Source organism: Papio anubis, unplaced genomic scaffold (assembly GCF_008728515.1).
Source record: "Papio anubis isolate 15944 unplaced genomic scaffold, Panubis1.0 scaffold775, whole genome shotgun sequence".
Classification (NCBI taxonomy): domain Eukaryota; kingdom Metazoa; phylum Chordata; class Mammalia; order Primates; family Cercopithecidae; genus Papio; species Papio anubis.
Genome location: NW_022167977.1, coordinates 1 through 16102, shown reverse-complemented (window position 1 = coordinate 16102; position 16102 = coordinate 1). Strand labels below are relative to the sequence as shown.

The window sequence follows — 16102 nt, the reverse complement described above, 5'->3', positions numbered from 1 at the left end:
ACACAGCTCACAAGGTCTCTTTGCCAGTTTACGGCAAGGAAACCGAGGTTCAGAGACTGTGGGTGTCCCACGTGATTCTCACATACACTGCACTCTCCCAGGCCCCTCTTTTAAACACTTTAAATGAGGTGACTTTCACATCGCATGCAATTAACTATTTCAACGCGAATAATGTGGTGGCATTTGTGCATTCACAGTCCTGTGCAACCACTCACGCCATCTAGTTTCAAAATGTATTCATCTCCCCAGAAGAAACCTACCATCCTCACTAAGCTGTTACCCCTCCTTGGTATCCCCCAACCTCTCGTTTAATGGAAGGGGAAACTCAGGCCCGTAGAGAGACTTGCCAGTGGGCGGAGCTCTGATCATAAGGAATCAGGCAGCCATCTGCTGCCTTCAGTGTTGGGGTTGGTTTGCCACCCAGCAGAGGTGACAGAGCCAGGAGGGTTCTGGGGCATGCCCGTAGGCTGCCCAGGCCTCCCCACCAGGGGGGTAGCAGAGAGAGAGCTTTCCCAGAACGGGCAGCGGGGCTGAGAGGCTGGCGAGGGAAGCAGGGGTCGAGGCTGCTGACAAACGTGGACCCCAGATGGCTGTCTCTGTGGGTTGGGCTTGGGGTGGAGGAGGCCGCATCATTGGAAGCGTGGGCGTGACCCGGCTGGTGGGTGAGGCCGTCGCGTTGATTGAACACAGACCTCCCTGCCGCTGGGCGGACCTGCAACCTTCGAGGTGGGAGTCCACCAGGTCTGGCCTCTCGGCCCCCTGACCTGCCCCTTGCCTCTCAAGTCCGGGGGTTTGGGAACTGTGCCTTCCCATCTCCACCCACACCTGACTGGTGCCATGAGGGAGCCTGGATCCTGGGATCCTGGCTCCTCTTAGGCAGCAGGAACTGAGAGGACAGAGAGAATGATAGGTCTGGCTCACGGTGAACCCTAGCCCACCACTGAGAGTCTGGGGGTCGAGATGAGGGGAGTTGATGTCTCTGAGCCCCAGTTTTGTCACCACTAAAATGAGGCCGACATGCTGAGGCAAGTGCCAGCCCCAGGACTAACAGAGGTGTTCCTGCGACAATACCCTGCCTCCTAAAAACAGCTCCAGCAACCACAGACTAGGGAACACTCAGCAGGCCAGCTTGTCAGAACTGCGTGAACCAGAGCCGACTCCATCTTGGTGGGGCTACAGGTAAGCGGAGGCTGAGAGCTGCTGGGCCACATTTCCAGGAGAGCTAGGCATTCTTAGTCACAGGATGAGATAGGAGGAGTCGACACAAGATACAGGTCCATAAAAGCCTTGCTGATAAAGCAGGTTGTAGTAAAGAGATGGTAAAGCCCAAATGCAAGATATTAGCCCGCGAGTGACCTCTGATTGTCCTCACACAGCTCATTATGTGCTAATTATAATGCGTGCTGCTACAAAGACACTCCCACCAGCGCCAAGACAGTTTACGATGCCATGGCAACATCTGGAGAGTTGCCCTACATGGTCTCGGAAGGGGAGGGCAAGAAACTCTCAGTTCACAAGGAATTGCTACTTTCCTGGAACCACGCATCATGAATAGTCCCACCCTTGTTTAGCGTATGATCGAAATAACCATGAAAATGGGCAACCAGCAGCCTTTGGGGCGACTCTGCCTATGGGGCAGCCTTTCTTTCTTTTCTTTTTCTTTTTGGGGATGGAGTCTTGCTCTGTGGCCGAACTGGAATGCAGTGGCATGATCTGGGCTCACTACAACCTCCGCCTCCTGGGTTCCAGCGATTCTCCTGCCTCCAGCCTTCCTAGTAGCTGGGATTACAGGCACCACCACACCCAGTTAATGTTTGTATTTTAGTGGAGACGAGACTTGCCAGGTGTTGGACCAAGCACAGTCTCGAACTTCTCACCTCAGGTGATCCACCTGCCTCGGCATCCCAGCGTTATGGGATTACGGGAGTGAGCCGCTTCTTCGGCGGTAGCCATTCTTTTATTCCTTTTCTTTCCTAATAAACTTGTTGTTTTACTTTATGGACTTGCCCGAATTCTTTCTTCTGTGAGATCCAAGAAACTTCTCTTGGGGTCTGGATGAGGGACCTTTCCAGTAACAAACTTGCTTGACCTCTCCAGATCCCCGTGTCTTCATCTGTAACCAAGATAGAAGCCTCCCCGAGGTTCCAACAGTGAGGAGAGCATGGGAGAGCGAGGGCACAGAGTTGGTGTGCAGAACCAATATCACAGACTGGAGTGTCAAGCCACTGTCGTGAAAAGTAATATGATACTCTCCTAGAAGTTATGAATTAATATCACAGGGAGTGTATGCCACCTTCTCGGTGGTGGATTGAATATAATATCTTCCACTTTAGATGACAGGAACAATATCCTGATGGATGCATACGTGTGTGTTTTAAACAATGTCATTTCTCTCTTCTTCTAGGTTTTATAATTCATATCACTTGGCGGGCAGGTTGTACCCCTTGTTATATTGGATGGAATGTCAACCTCTTTCAACCTGTATCTTTTAGAACAATATCCCTTGGGGAGTTGTATATCTACTTCAATATTGGTAGTAATACCATCTTCTCCTTTTCACCAATTCATAGAAACAATATATCACAGGAGGGTGTGTACACCCTGCAATATTGGTAGTAATATCTCTCCCTGGTTATTAAGGACAAAATCCCAGGGTGGCTGTACTAATTTCCCTGCTTTTATTGGGGTAATGTCCACTCACCCACTGGATGTCGGGGCCATATCTGAAAATTATTGTCCACCCCTTCGATATTGTCAGCCATGTCATCGTCTTCCGCCTGGATATTAGGAGCGATCTGTACATTAGGAACTACATCACAGTATAAAGCCTTCTGCGATATTGGGATTCATGTTTTCCTCTTCCCCAACTGAATGTCAAAGCGATATCACAGAAGGGTGTACCCCGATGTGGCCAATGTATCACCGTCCACCTTTGGATACTAGGAACAACATCACAGAGGGTGTATACTCCCCAGCAATTTTGGGCATAATGTTATCCTCCCTTCCCTGGAATTAGGAAGGATATCCCTGGTATGCCAGGTAGATTGCATTAGAACAACATCACTGAGTGAGATTGTACGCCCTGCGATATTGGGTGTGGTATCATCCTCTATTTCCCTAGGATACTTAAAGAACAATATCACAGGAGGTCTTTATGTATTGGGAATTATAGCATCTTCTTCCATTCTCGATATAAGGAACAATATATCTAGGGTGAGTGTACATCCCGGAAATATTGAGCATATTGTCATCGTCTCCCCAACGTGGATATTGGTAATGTAGTGTCCCGGGGTGTATGCCTTCTTAGATATTGGGAGTAATATCATCCTCCTCAGGATTGTGAGCCAAAATATCGAAGGGGTTTTGCAACTAGATGCTGATGCAGGGCAGTATCATCCTCTCACCTGGATGTTAGGAACAAAATCCTTAGAGAATGTACACTTTCTGCGATATTGGGAATAAAATCATCTTCTCCACATCGGAGATGAGGAAGAAGACCATTAATTATTAATATTAATAAATATAACTAAATTAATACTAATCATTGACATTAACAATGACAATAAAGATACTAAATATTAATACGGTTTAAAAATTGAAATATTAGTATTAATAATTAATATTAACACTATTAATAATATAATGATATCAACAATTAATGTTACTTAAATCAAAACTAAGTGATACTGGCAAAAAAATTAATATTACGAATTAATATTAATAAATGACGTAATTATTAAAAATTAATTTTTGACATCCATCATCTAAATATACTCATCATCAATATTAACAGTAAAATATTAATTGATAGTATTACTGATAATTATTAAAATTGATTCTTGATATTTAATAAATAATTATATCATTGTTTCCTGAGTAATACACGGAAGATGCACACCCGTCAGTGAAATAGTTCAAAATGGAGTCATCAAAAGAAAAAAGGAAATAGTTCATTATTTGCAGAGGAGGAGAAGCTACTACTCATAATATTCTAAACAGGCTGTGAGACCACCATGGCTCCCAATAGCCAAGAGAGGGAGAGGGTGGCTGTGGTCCCCACCTGTGGAGGTGGCTCACCCTGCGGGGTGGCTCCCCAAGAGGGGGAGGCCGGGGTGGCTGGTCCCCACCTGTGGTGGCTCACCTGTGAGGTGTGCTAACCAAGGGGTATTGGTCCCCACCTGCGTGGGGGAGTGGCTCATCCTGTGAGGGTGGCTCACTGTGGCGGGGGAGAGGGGGCTGTGGTCCCCACCTCGCGGGGGTGGCTCACCTGCGAGTGGCTCTGTAGCCAAGGGGGAGAGGGTGCTTGGGGTGGGTCCCCACCTGCGGGGGTGGCTCACCCCTGGGAATTCGGCTCCCAGTAGCCAGGGGGTGGCTATTGGTCCCACCCTCGCTGGGGGTGGCTCCTTGCCCCCTGGGGTAACTCCCCAGCAACCAAGGGGAGGAGGTGTGGCTGTGGTCCCCCACCTGCGTAGGTGGTTCATCCCCTGCAGTGGCTCCCCAACTGTCAAGGGGTGGCTGTGAGATTCCCACCTGCGGGGGTGGCTCACCCCACTGCCATATTGGGAGTATTTTCAGCCTCTCCCCTCCATGGATATGAGGAACAATATCCCAGGCTGGGTTTACCCCTCCTGCTCTATGGGAGTCATATCATCCTCTCCTTCCTGCATATGCAAGAATATCACAGGGCAGGTGGGAGCACAGCCTGTGATACTGGGAGTAGTATCACTGTCCACTCTCCTCGGATACTGGAGACCACCATATCACAGAAGAGCTGTATCCTCCCTGCGATATTGAGGGAATAGTATCCATCACGGCTTCTTCATTAGATAATGAAGCAATATTTCCAGGTTGCTGTCAGTTTATTGTGATGTTGGGAATCAGGTATTCCTCTTTCCCCTAAATGTGGGATTAATGTCGCATCAGTGTACACCTAGTCTTTGATAGTAAAATAATGTCATGATATCAGTTCCTGTATATATTAGGAGCAGTCACATGTAGTGTACACCTTCGGTATTAGCCAGATCGCTGTCTCTGTGGGTTGGGCTTGGGAATTGGAGAGGAGGCCGCATCATTGGAAACGTAAAGACGGCACGGCCTGGCTGGTGGAGCGGGAAGCGCCGTCACGTTGATTGAAGACACAGACCTCCTGCCCGCTGGGCCGGACCTGCAGCCATTCTTCTCGGGGTGGGGTCCGCAGGTCTGGCTTGCTCTCGGCCCCTGACCTGCCTCAGAGTCCGGGGGTTTTGGAACTGTGCCTTCCCATCTCCACCCACCCTGGCTGGTGCCATGAGGGGCCTGGATCCTGGGATCCTGTTCCTCTTGGGCAGCAGAGACTGGGGGACCAGAGGAGATGATGGGTCTACAAGCTCCACATTCGAACCCTAGCCCACCACTGAGAGTCTGGGGGTCCGAGATGAGGGAGTTGATGTCTCTGAGCCCCAGTTTTGTCACCACTAAAATGAGGCCGACATACTGGGGCAGAGTGCCAGCCCCAGGACTAACAGAGGTCTGTTTCCTACTGACAATACCTCTTACTCCTAAAAACAGCTCCAACAACCACAGACTAGGGAACACTCAACCCAGGCCAACTTGTCAGAGGCACGTGAACCAGAGCGACTCCATCTTGAATTGGGGCTGGGTAAACGGAGGCTGAGAGCTGCTGGGCCACATTTCCAGGAGGCTAGGCATTCTTCGTCACAGGATGAGATAGGAGGTCGGCACAAGATACAGGTCATAAAGACCTTGCTGATAAAGCAGGTTGTAGTAAAGAAGTCGGCCAAAGCCCCAAACCCAAGATGGCCACGAGAGTGACCTCTGATTGTCCTCACAGCTCATTATGTGCTAATTATAATGCATTAACTGCTACAAGACACTCCCACCAGCGCCACGACAGTTTACAGATGCCATGGCAACATCTGGAGGTTTCCCTACATGGTCTCGGAAGGGAGGGCAGAAACTCTCAGTTCTGGGAATTGCCCACCCCTTTCCTGGAACCCTCATGAATAGTCCCACCCTTGTTTAGCGTATGATCAAGAAATAACCATGAAAATGGGCAACCAGCAGCCTTTGGGGCGACTCTGCCTATGGGGCAGCCTTTCTTTTTTTTCTTTCTTTTTTCTTTTTTTTTTTGAGATGGAGTCTTGCTCTGTGGCCGAACTGGAATGCAGTGGCATGATCTGGGCTCACTACAACCTCCGCCTCCTGGGTTCAAGCGATTCTCCTGCCTCAGCCTTCCTAGTAGCTGGGATTACAGGCACCTGCCACCACACCCAGTTAATGTTTTGTATTTTAGTGGAGACAGGGTTTTGCCAGGTTGGACCAAGCTGGTCTCGAACTTCTCACCTCAGGTGATCCACCTGCCTCGGCATCCCAACGTTATAGGATTACAGGAGTGAGCCGCTGCGCCCGGCGAGAGTAGCCATTCTTTTATTCCTTTTCTTTCCTAATAAACTTGTTTTACTTTATGGACTTGCCCCGAATTCTTTCTTCTGTGAGATCCAAGAAACTTCTCTTGGGGTCTGGATCGGGACCCCTTTCCAGTAACAAACTTGCTTGACCTCTCAGATCCCCCGTGTCTTCATCTGTAACCAAAGACAAAGCCTCCCCCGAGGTTCCAACAGTGAGGAGAGAACGCATGGGAAACGAGGGGCACAGAGTTGGTGTGCAGAACCAATATCACAGACTGGGTGTCAAGCCACTGTCATTGAAAGTAATATGATACTCTCCCCTAGAAGTTATGAGGAACAATATCACAGGGGGGTGTGTACCTTCTCCGGTAGTGGGAGTAGTATCATCATCTCTTCCTTTAGATGACAGGAACAATATCACAGAGTGGATGTACACCCCGTGTGTTTTTGGAAGCAATGTCATTCTCTCTTCTTCTAGGTTTTATAATTCATATCACGGGCAGGTTGTACACCCCTTGTTATATTGGATGGAATGTCAACCTCTTTCAACCTGTATCTTTAGAACAATATCCCACGGGAGTTGTATATCTCTTCAATATTGGTAGTAATACCATCTTCTCCTTTCCTGGATATAAGAAACAATATCACAGGAGGGGTGTACACCCCTTGCAATATTGGTAGTAATATCTCTCCCCTGTGGTTATTAAGGACAAAATCCCAGGGTGGCTGTACTGTTCCTACTTTATTGGGAGTAATATCATCCACTCACCCACTGGATATCAGGAACCATATCACAGAAGAGGTGTCCACCCCCTTCGATATTGTCAGCCATGTCATCGTCTTCCCGCCTGGATATTAGGAACGATCTGTACATTAGGAACTACATCACAGGGGTCTGTAAACCTTCTGCGATATTGGGATTCATGTTTTCCTCTTCCCCAACTGAATGTCAAAAACGATATCACAGAAGGGTGTACACCCCCTGCGATATGGCCAGTAATATCACCGTCTCTACCTTTGGATACTAGGAACAACATCACAGAGGGTGTGTATACTCCCCAGCAATTTTGGGCATAATGTTATCCTCCCTTCCCCTGGAATTAGGAAGGATATCCCTGGTGTCTGGAGGTGGAGTACATTAAGAACAACATCACTGAGTGGGTGTACACCGCCTGCGATATTGGGTGTAGTATCATCCTCTCTTCCCTAGGATATAAAGAACAATATCACAGGAGGGGTGTACAGCCCCAGCCCCTGCGTTATTGGGAGTATAGCATCTTCTTCCATTCTCGATATAAGGAACAATATCCTAGGGTGGGTGTACATCCCCCGCGATATTAGGCATATTGTCATCGTCTCCCAACGTGGATATTGGGCGTAGTGTCCCAGGGGGGGTGTATGCCTTCTTCGATATTGGGAGTAATATCATCCTCTCCCCTCAGGATTGTAGGCAAAATATCGAAGGGGTTTTACAACTCGTGCGATACGGGCAGTAATATCATCCTCTCCCTACCTGGATGCAGACATTCTAAAACCTACCTGTACAGCGCAAGCTTTGTGAATAGATGTTTCACGGCGTCAGGTATGTAGCACTGAATTGCATGTACCCCTGTCTTGTTTTACATCTTTTTTTTTTTTTTTTTTTTAAACAAGGTGCTAAAATAGGCACAGTGTAATTGGAGCATATTTACTCTATTTCAACGTAGGCCTCAGTGTCATCAAGGAGGTGCACCTTGACATGCAATCTCGGTCGTTATCCATCTTCAGAGTTTCTCCTTCTTCCCCACGGTAAGTGTGTCAGCAGAAAACCCTGACCCACACCCTCTAAGTGTTCTCACTCCAGGAGGTCCTTGAAACCACCGTGGGCCAGGACTGCTGGGAAACCCAGATGAAGAAAGTCCAACACCCGCTTTGTCGCCAGTTGCCTGGCTCCTTTTCAGCTCGTCCCTGCGGCTCCAGGCATTATGCCTGAAGAGTCTTTAAGGACACGGTGAACTCTATTTCCTTGGGTCCCGTTGCCATTTCTCTGGATTTGCGAAGATCCGGCCGGACTTTCTGTGGAACTCTCTTGGCCGGGAACTTGGGTTACCCGTCCCTCTTTCTGCTCTTAAGTCATCTGCACCTGCACAAGTTAGGGTCCACGTTCCCTGGGCGGGAAGAGACAGGCAGGAGTCAGAATGCTGAACCAGCACACTGGGGGCATTTTCTCACGTGGTCCAAGTGACCCCATGGTCTTCTAGAGCTTTGGAACCAGTCGCGTCCCACTTGACACTACACCCGACTCTCAGTTGCTGAATCTTGTTGGCCCTCCGGCGATCTCCCGTTGGATGAGTTGCACCTGCTGAAACTCGATTCCCCCTGGATTTGCGCTTCATTAATTATTCATGATCAGGTGGGAACGCCTGCTTACATCCCCCTGTGGCTGTTCTCTGAGCTTTCCGGTCACACCGTTTCCTGCCACGCTCTTTGGTTCATTTTGGTCATGCTCCTTCTGCTGCAGAGGAGCAGAGAGTTGATCTTGTTGATTCTGGATACTGATACTTTCTAGGTGATCTGGATAACCAAGGTAACGACCCTCAAGGGCGGCGGAAAGGGAGCAGCCATTTGACATTGCTCAGAAAATCCCACTCAGTTCCCAGGCCTCCTAGATGTGGAATCCTGGTCAGAGTTGTTCCCAGGTCAGAGAACGGAGATAGCCTGTGCATGGTGGGATATCTTTACCTAGAGCTTTCAGTGAGTCTCGACCTCAGCTACTCTTAGGATCGGGGGAGAAGCATGGAAAGGCCCGGTGCTCGGGCATCCGGAAAGAAGACGGGATGAATGTTCTACCTCTGAAGTACATCCCAAATCTGGGAGTTTACTTCAGCTTTACTGGGTTCTACTTGGCGAATGAAAGTGTGCCTTGTTCATACGCACATCTGGAAACCACTTCATGGGGGCCGTCACAGTTTGAACCCCACACGTGGCATGGCGTTGAGCCAAATGGGGACTCGTGGTGCAAGCAACGCTCCCCACGTGTTAGCGTGCGTGAGATTCACTTGGCGGAATTTGACTAGGTGCGTGTTGGTAGAGTGGGGCCGAGGTTCTCTTGCCCCTGTGGATGTTTAAGAAGTCACAGGTCCTGCGAAGACCTGCGGTCCCCTCAATCAACTCCGTTTCGGAGACACAATGACTTGGATTACTGACAAGTCAAGACATTTTCAAGCCCTTGGAAAATCAGTTACACACAAACACGGAATGAAAGTCAAAAGAGAGTACGTCATCTTTTTGAGAATTTTATTCACTTCAAAACAAATTAAACACACCTGTTTCCAACAGCATTCCACAGCCCAATTTTCGAGGCTGAGGAAACACCCCAAGAACGCTTTGCAAAGAACGCTTCACAGCGTCCAAAAAAAAAACACTGCTGTCAGGGCGGGGCACAGCTGAAGGCCTGCATCTCTCAGGGTTCCCTAACTGTTCCCTGATTCAGTCATCTGGAGAGCAAACACACAGTCATTCCCCAGTTTCCTACTGACATCACAGCGGAAGTCTGACTCCCGCGCGTCGCCGTCACCCAGTTTCTAAGGCAACGAATCACTGGCACAGAAGCTTCTGGTGGCGGGTTTCCGGAGAGCCCTGCAAACTACGATGTCCCTCACCAGAATTCGATGAGGCAGAGTCTCTGCACCTGGTCCCTGCCTGGCCTGGGCTCCAACATCCACAGAAGCACCACAGCTGGGGAGCTTGGGAGTCACCACACACAGTCTGCTCTCTGCTCTGTGTTCCTCAGTTCTGCAGTCCCTGCAGTCCCCTCCAAGCTACGGGAGCTGGAAACCACGGGGCCCCTGCCACTTGCAGTCTCTCTCCAGGGCATTATCGCTGTCCTCCGAGGAGGAGGAAACCTGAAGGTCCTCATAGAGGACACTCAGGGGGACAGGAACACAGGGAGCCTCAGACTTCGCTGTGACGTGAGGGCTGTGAGCGAGGAAGGCTCTCGGCTTCTCAGGAGAGGGGAACGAGGGAGCTGTCAGTGAAGCCGAGACGGATACCGTGTCAGACATTTTGGTAGCTGAGCCATCAGTGAGGGCAGGGTCTACGCGTGGCCTCTTATTGCTTGTGGGGACCGGCATTGGCCTGGTTGCAACCTGAAAGAAAGGAGACCACAAACGTTAGAAGTTCCTCAGCATCGAGCCAACATGGAAATCAACGGCATCCGAAGACAGCTGGAAATTCTTAATACGGTATGGACAGGCAGTCCTTGGAAGTAGGGATAGATCCTCAACGTGAGTGCCGATTGGGACAAGACCCATGAAAAATGCACTCTCGCACTATGATCTAAGAATAACATTTTTCTAAAGACTGTGTTTTGGGCATCAACTGGATCAAAGCGCCTCCACTCAGTCTTCCATGAAGTGGGACGGACTAATGCCTTTCTGATAGCAGGTTGGTGGCTGAAGGGTTCCCAGGACGTGTTTTCTGAAAACATGCATGTTTCTGGGGTTAGCCTCCTCCAGATTTGGGGCCTCTGAGGGACTAACTTCCTCAGGCCGCTAGGAAGATGTTGTTGGCATGCTTGCCATCATTGCACAGAAAAGAAAACAACAGAAAATATGGCATCTTTAGATGCCTTCACCTGGAATCAAATGGACCTGGAAGGATCGTGGAGTCCCTGACCCCAAGAAGGCAGGGAAGAGGGGTTCCCCGATCCCCTCACACACACGGGAACCTGAAAGGAAATCAACCAGGGTGACCTAGAGGAGACAAAGACCAGGGGCCCAGGGTGACACTCACCCTCAGATAATCACAAGATTCCATGGATGCTTTTCGATTTGGCGGCTGCTTCTCCGGAGGAGTCCCGGAAAAGATCTGGAGGAGAGCCTTCCTCTGCGGGTCTTGTTGCCTGCGGAAGAGAAAAAGTTCGGGCCCTGCCCCCCGCTTCTCCCCAGGAGACAGGGAGAACCCTGTCTGGGGCCCAGTCCCGTTCTGTGTTTTGTGATACATAAATGGAACTTTTGTGCCCTTTCCGCCTCTGCACCTTCCCTCATGTGCCAACCTTCCCATCCTGCCGGTGGCCCTCTAGGCTTCCCAAGTAAGGACTGTCATTTGGATTCCGTTGCTTTTCCCCCTGTCATGGGGAACCTGCACGAAGCGCCCCCGCCTCTCCCCCGTCCCTGCATCTCCCAGAGCCAAAGGAGCTCCTGGGTGGGGAACTCAGGAGGACACGGAGCTCTGGTCTGTTTCTCTGCAGCGTTCCTTCCCTGTCCCGGAGACGGAAAGGCACACGGTGTGCGGGTGCAGAGACACCGTGTCCTTAGGTGGCAGTACCCTAAGGGTGGTGAAAACCCCTCCCACTGCTCACCTTGGTCTCTCTTCCTTCTCTCCCTTTTCCTCGTTCAAGGGCCCAGGGTTCCCTCGAACCTGGGGCTTCCATGGTTTCAGGTTTTCCTTCCCTTCCTTTCTCCCAAAGGTCTGGGGAATCGGAGCTTCTTTCCAGCGCTTCATGAAGCACTTGGTATCTCTGTCCGTGTGGCCAAAGGCCCCGCAGTTTTTGCACTTGACCTGTGGGTGGAAAGGAAGTGATGTCAGTGAATGAGCTGAAGCCACAGGCAGTGATCCAATGTCAACATTGAGACGGATTGTGAATTCAGAACTGAATGAGGATTCCAAAGAGGGGACACCGGCATGGGGGCCCTTAAGTGGAGGCAGGGTTCGGTTACGATGCTCCCTCCCAAAGCCCATGTGACGGAGGAACTCTCAAAGGAAGGACTCAGGGTTCTAGCGGGGACGATCGTGAACTCGATGTCCACAACACAGCCCAACCTGGCTACACAGGATTCTGAGTGGAAAGGGAGGTTGCTCCCAAGAGTCTCTCCAGGGACCTGTGGGGCCGGGGAGGAGGTCCCAAGGCAGGTCCACCTTGGATGGGAAAAGCAACCCGGGTGGTGCTGGCAGAACTCTTTGGAATCCGACCCAGTCTCTGAAGACCGTGTGACACTAACCCCCTAGTCCCCCTCGATACCCAAAAGATTCCAGGGCTAGACGTACCCTGGGATCTTCTTCATCGGGTGGGGGAGCCCTTGGCCCAACTGGGGTCCTCTGCTGCTTCTGGAGGGTCTGGGCTCTCACGAGTCTGTTTGTCCCACTTTTGGGGTCACGACGTGCCATCATCTTCGTCTCCTGGGCGTTTTATGGCCGCCTTTTACAGGGGTTGATGGTTGGGTCACCTGAATCACACAGAAACACACCCAAAGTGATGGTTAGGGACATTGGATATTCACACACCCACAAGAAACCCTCAGCTAATTCCATGACGGTGTGGTCATGAGGAGACCTCACCACCCGTCGGTCAAATCTGTGGATCACAATGTGGTGGGTGCATCCTCAGATATTGTGTGTTCCTCTGCCTCTGCCGTGACTACCTGGTCCAAGAGTAAACCAGGCCTGCCACACGGCCCACGGCCTAGGTATGTGGAGTTGGAGTTGAGATTTCGATCCCACCCAAACAACTGATTCTGGAGACTGGACTTAGGTCTCTCACCATTCACTCCAGTAGAAGACACAAGGATTCTCTCTCCCCTGAGGGACAAAAGAATCGAAACTACAGGGCATGGCCGATGTCACCCCTTGGCAGGTCTGCTTGAAGTCAGGGATAAGGGATGCTTCCTATCAGAACTCGAATCGCTACTCTTGCAGTTTCATTAGGCAACTTCCAAACACAAATTCATCGAGAGAAGTTATCTCCCTCTCTACCACACTAGCAGGTGATGGTCTTTCCTGCTCTGTCTTTTTGGCTTTAGCTCCAGCCCCTCTTTATTTATTTTTCTGGTATTTTACACACGCCATACGAATTCATCTGAACAAACGCTGAACAAGTGGCATATGAATTTCTTACATGGCTAAAGGGCAAACCACCCCTTTTCCAAAGCTCTTTTTCCATTTACCCGCCAATTCAGCATGCTGGAGTAAATTTCTTTTGGCATTTCCATCTGGCTCTTATCCCAGGCACGGAGATGGAAATGTTTTCTCGCTTTCTGTTCCAAGAATTACCGGTAAGGAGAACACATCCTACCCCGTCAGCAAGCCCCAGTGTGATCTGTTTCTTTCAGTCTCCTTTGTCTCTTTCCCCCCGACCCCTCAGGGATTACGTGAAACAAACAGTCGTTCAGGGAAACTAACCTGAAATTACAGGTCTACTTTCTTTCCTCGGCTGGCGCGTAGATGGACAGGTGCGCTGGCGCTCAGATGGGCAGGTGCTGGAGCAGCCCTGTTGGAAGCGATGCAGCTTTCAGGAAGCCGGAGGCAGGAGCGGAGAGGGACCTTTGCTTTCCAGGCTGCATTTTTTACTGCCTCTGGACCCCTGACGGGAAACGGACCTAATCTTATCAACTTCATCCAGTTACATCAACCGGAAAGGTCTATTTGCCCAGCCCACTCTAAGACAATGTTCACTATGGACAGATGTAGAGGACTGTGTGCTCGCAAACCAGATGTTCCCGATAAGCCCTGCTCTTGAAACAAAGCACGACATTCTTTCTCTGCAAACAGGAAGGACAAAGGAGCCAGCTGTAAACAGTGGGCTCTGGGAACTGGTCAATGTTTCCTGATCTTGCGAATCAAGGAAAGGTCAGAGAAGCAACACATGTCCCGTGACTTGCAACATTCCACAAACGGCTTGATAAAATAAAGTAGAGTGTGCCGTTCGGGGGGGCCGCCATGTATGTCTTGTCCTGTGTTGTCTTGTGTGTTCATTCCTTTGTTTACAAAACACGCGGATCCCAACAGACAGACATTCTAAAACCTACGTGTACAGCTGCAAGCTTTGAAGAATAGATGCTTCCCGTCAGCTAGCACTGAATTGCATGTACCTTTGTCTTCTTTTCTTTGCGTCTTTTTAGTAAGTACTAAAATAGACGTGATAATGAAGTGTGCCATATTTACCCTATTTCCAGCGTGGGCCTCCAGTGTCATCAGAAATTTCACCTTGACAATACAATCTCGACGCGTTATCCATCTTCCAGAGCTTCTCCTTCTTCCCCACCTGATGCAGAAGTGTGTCAGCAAGCCCTACAAGCCACACCCTCCACGGAGTTTTCTCCTCCAGGAGCCTTGAAACCACCGTGACTTGGGGACTGCACTGGGAGGAGAAGCAGATGAAGAAAATAAACACATACCGCTTTGTCCTTGATTGCTAGCTCCTTTTTCAACTCGTCCTGCGGCTCCAGGCATTATGCTTGAAGAGTCTCCAGGACACCGGTGGGGCTCTATTTCCTTGGGTCCCATTCCCACAGATGAGGACCCAAGCTTTGGGGAGGAAGCTGTCAGAGTCACCCAGTGAGCTGTTCAGACCTGGAGCCACAGAGCAGGTGAGGAGCCCTGGCCACGTCCCCATGTGCACTGAGAAGCCGGGGTGGGGTCATACCCCCAGGGGCCAATGCAAACAGTGTACTGCGGGCCCTCCTTTTGCCTAGAGGATGCTCAACTCCCAAGGGACCACCAAGGCCTGGAACCCAGGGATGCATGACCTGACCATCATGCCCAGGCCCCCTGGACCAGGCAATGTCCAGTACAGACAGGCAGTCTGGGCTTGGGGGCAGGACAGGAGTGGATGGTCCTGCTAGGCAGGCCTCCTTCTCCCTACCAGCTGGGCTGGTTGCACTGTAGTTTTGGTTCTGGCAACATATTGTTGCCCACTTTGGCCACAACAGTCCCCGGCTCCCTGGCTAGACCCAGTGCTGTCCAACCTACCTACACAGGCCTAACATACCCAGTGCCCACTAGGCTCTGTCAGCCAGGTGGACCTATGCTCATCCCCTGAAGTTTCCGTGGGAGCCGGCATCCCACAGGGACCCACAGCTCAGGGCCAACCTCCATAGGGTCTTGGTTGTGTTGGCAGTTGTGGGGGGTAGTTGACCTCCAGCCCTCCCATCCTGGCCACTGTATTTTGTGGTGATCGTTCAGTCCTGGGAGCTTCCTGGGGACCCCAGAAGGAAGAGAACAGGGTGGTCATGGCAGCCTCAGCCCCAGGCTCTGGGCCAGAAGTTGATAACGACCAATTGAGAGCAACCACTGAATTCGATCCTCTTACAGATACATGAGAAGTTGGCGAAGAACTGAATGTCAACCATTCTATGGTCATCCAGCATTTGAAGCCAATTGGAAAGCTGAAAAATCTTGATAAGTGGGTGCCTCATGAGCTGACCAAATATTTTAAAAAGCATCCTTTTGAAGTGTCATCTTCTCTTATTCTATGAAACAACAACGAACCATTTCTTGATCAGATTATGACATGCCACAAAAAGTGGATTTCATACAATAGCCAGCTCACTGGTTGGACTCAGAAGAAGCTCCAAACCACTTCCCAAAGTCAAACTTGTACCAAAAAAAGGTCACGATCACTGTTTGGTGGTCAGCTGCCGGTCTTTTGATCCACTACAGTTTTTGAATCCTGGTGAAATCATTACATCTGAGAAGTATGCCAAGTTAGTCGATGAGACGCATGGAAAACTGCAGCACCTGGAGCCGGCACTGGTTAACATGAAGGGCCCAGTTCTCCACAACGCGTGACCACATGTCATACAACCAGGGCTTCAAAAGTTGAAGAAACTGGGCTATGAAGTTTTGTCTCATCTGCCATATTCATCTGACCTCTCGCCAACCAACTACCACTTCTTTAAGCATCTTGACAACTTTTTGCAGGGAAAACACTTACACAA

The 16102-nt window shown here is 50.1% G+C and overlaps 1 protein-coding gene across 1 annotated transcript; it reads right to left on the bottom strand.

Moving 5' to 3' along the window:
• Positions 1–8524: 8524 nt before the first annotated feature.
• LOC101026820 (putative protein FAM90A5P) lies at positions 8525–13531 on the bottom strand. Its single transcript, XM_031662585.1, has 4 exons — positions 12435–13531; positions 11749–11948; positions 11181–11289; positions 8525–10534 (listed from the first exon to the last, which is right to left on the bottom strand). The coding sequence occupies exons 1-4, from the start codon at positions 12555–12557 to the stop codon at positions 10208–10210; spliced, it is 759 nt and encodes a 252-aa protein (XP_031518445.1). The 5' UTR covers positions 12558–13531; the 3' UTR covers positions 8525–10207.
• Positions 13532–16102: the final 2571 nt, after the last annotated feature.

Bases quoted from the DNA above. Each gene is read 5' to 3' on its own strand.
- LOC101026820 (XM_031662585.1), bottom strand. From the start codon at position 12,557: ATGATGGCACGTCGTGACCCCAAAAGTGGGACAAACAGACTCGTGAGA. The intron at 11,949-12,434 runs GTACGTCTAGCC...TTCCACCCACAG, and splicing joins CCGATGAAGAAGATCCCAGG to GTCAAGTGCAAAAACTGCGG. The intron at 11,290-11,748 runs GTGAGCAGTGGG...TCTCTTCCGCAG, and splicing joins GAGAAGGAAGAGAGACCAAG to GCAACAAGACCCGCAGAGGA.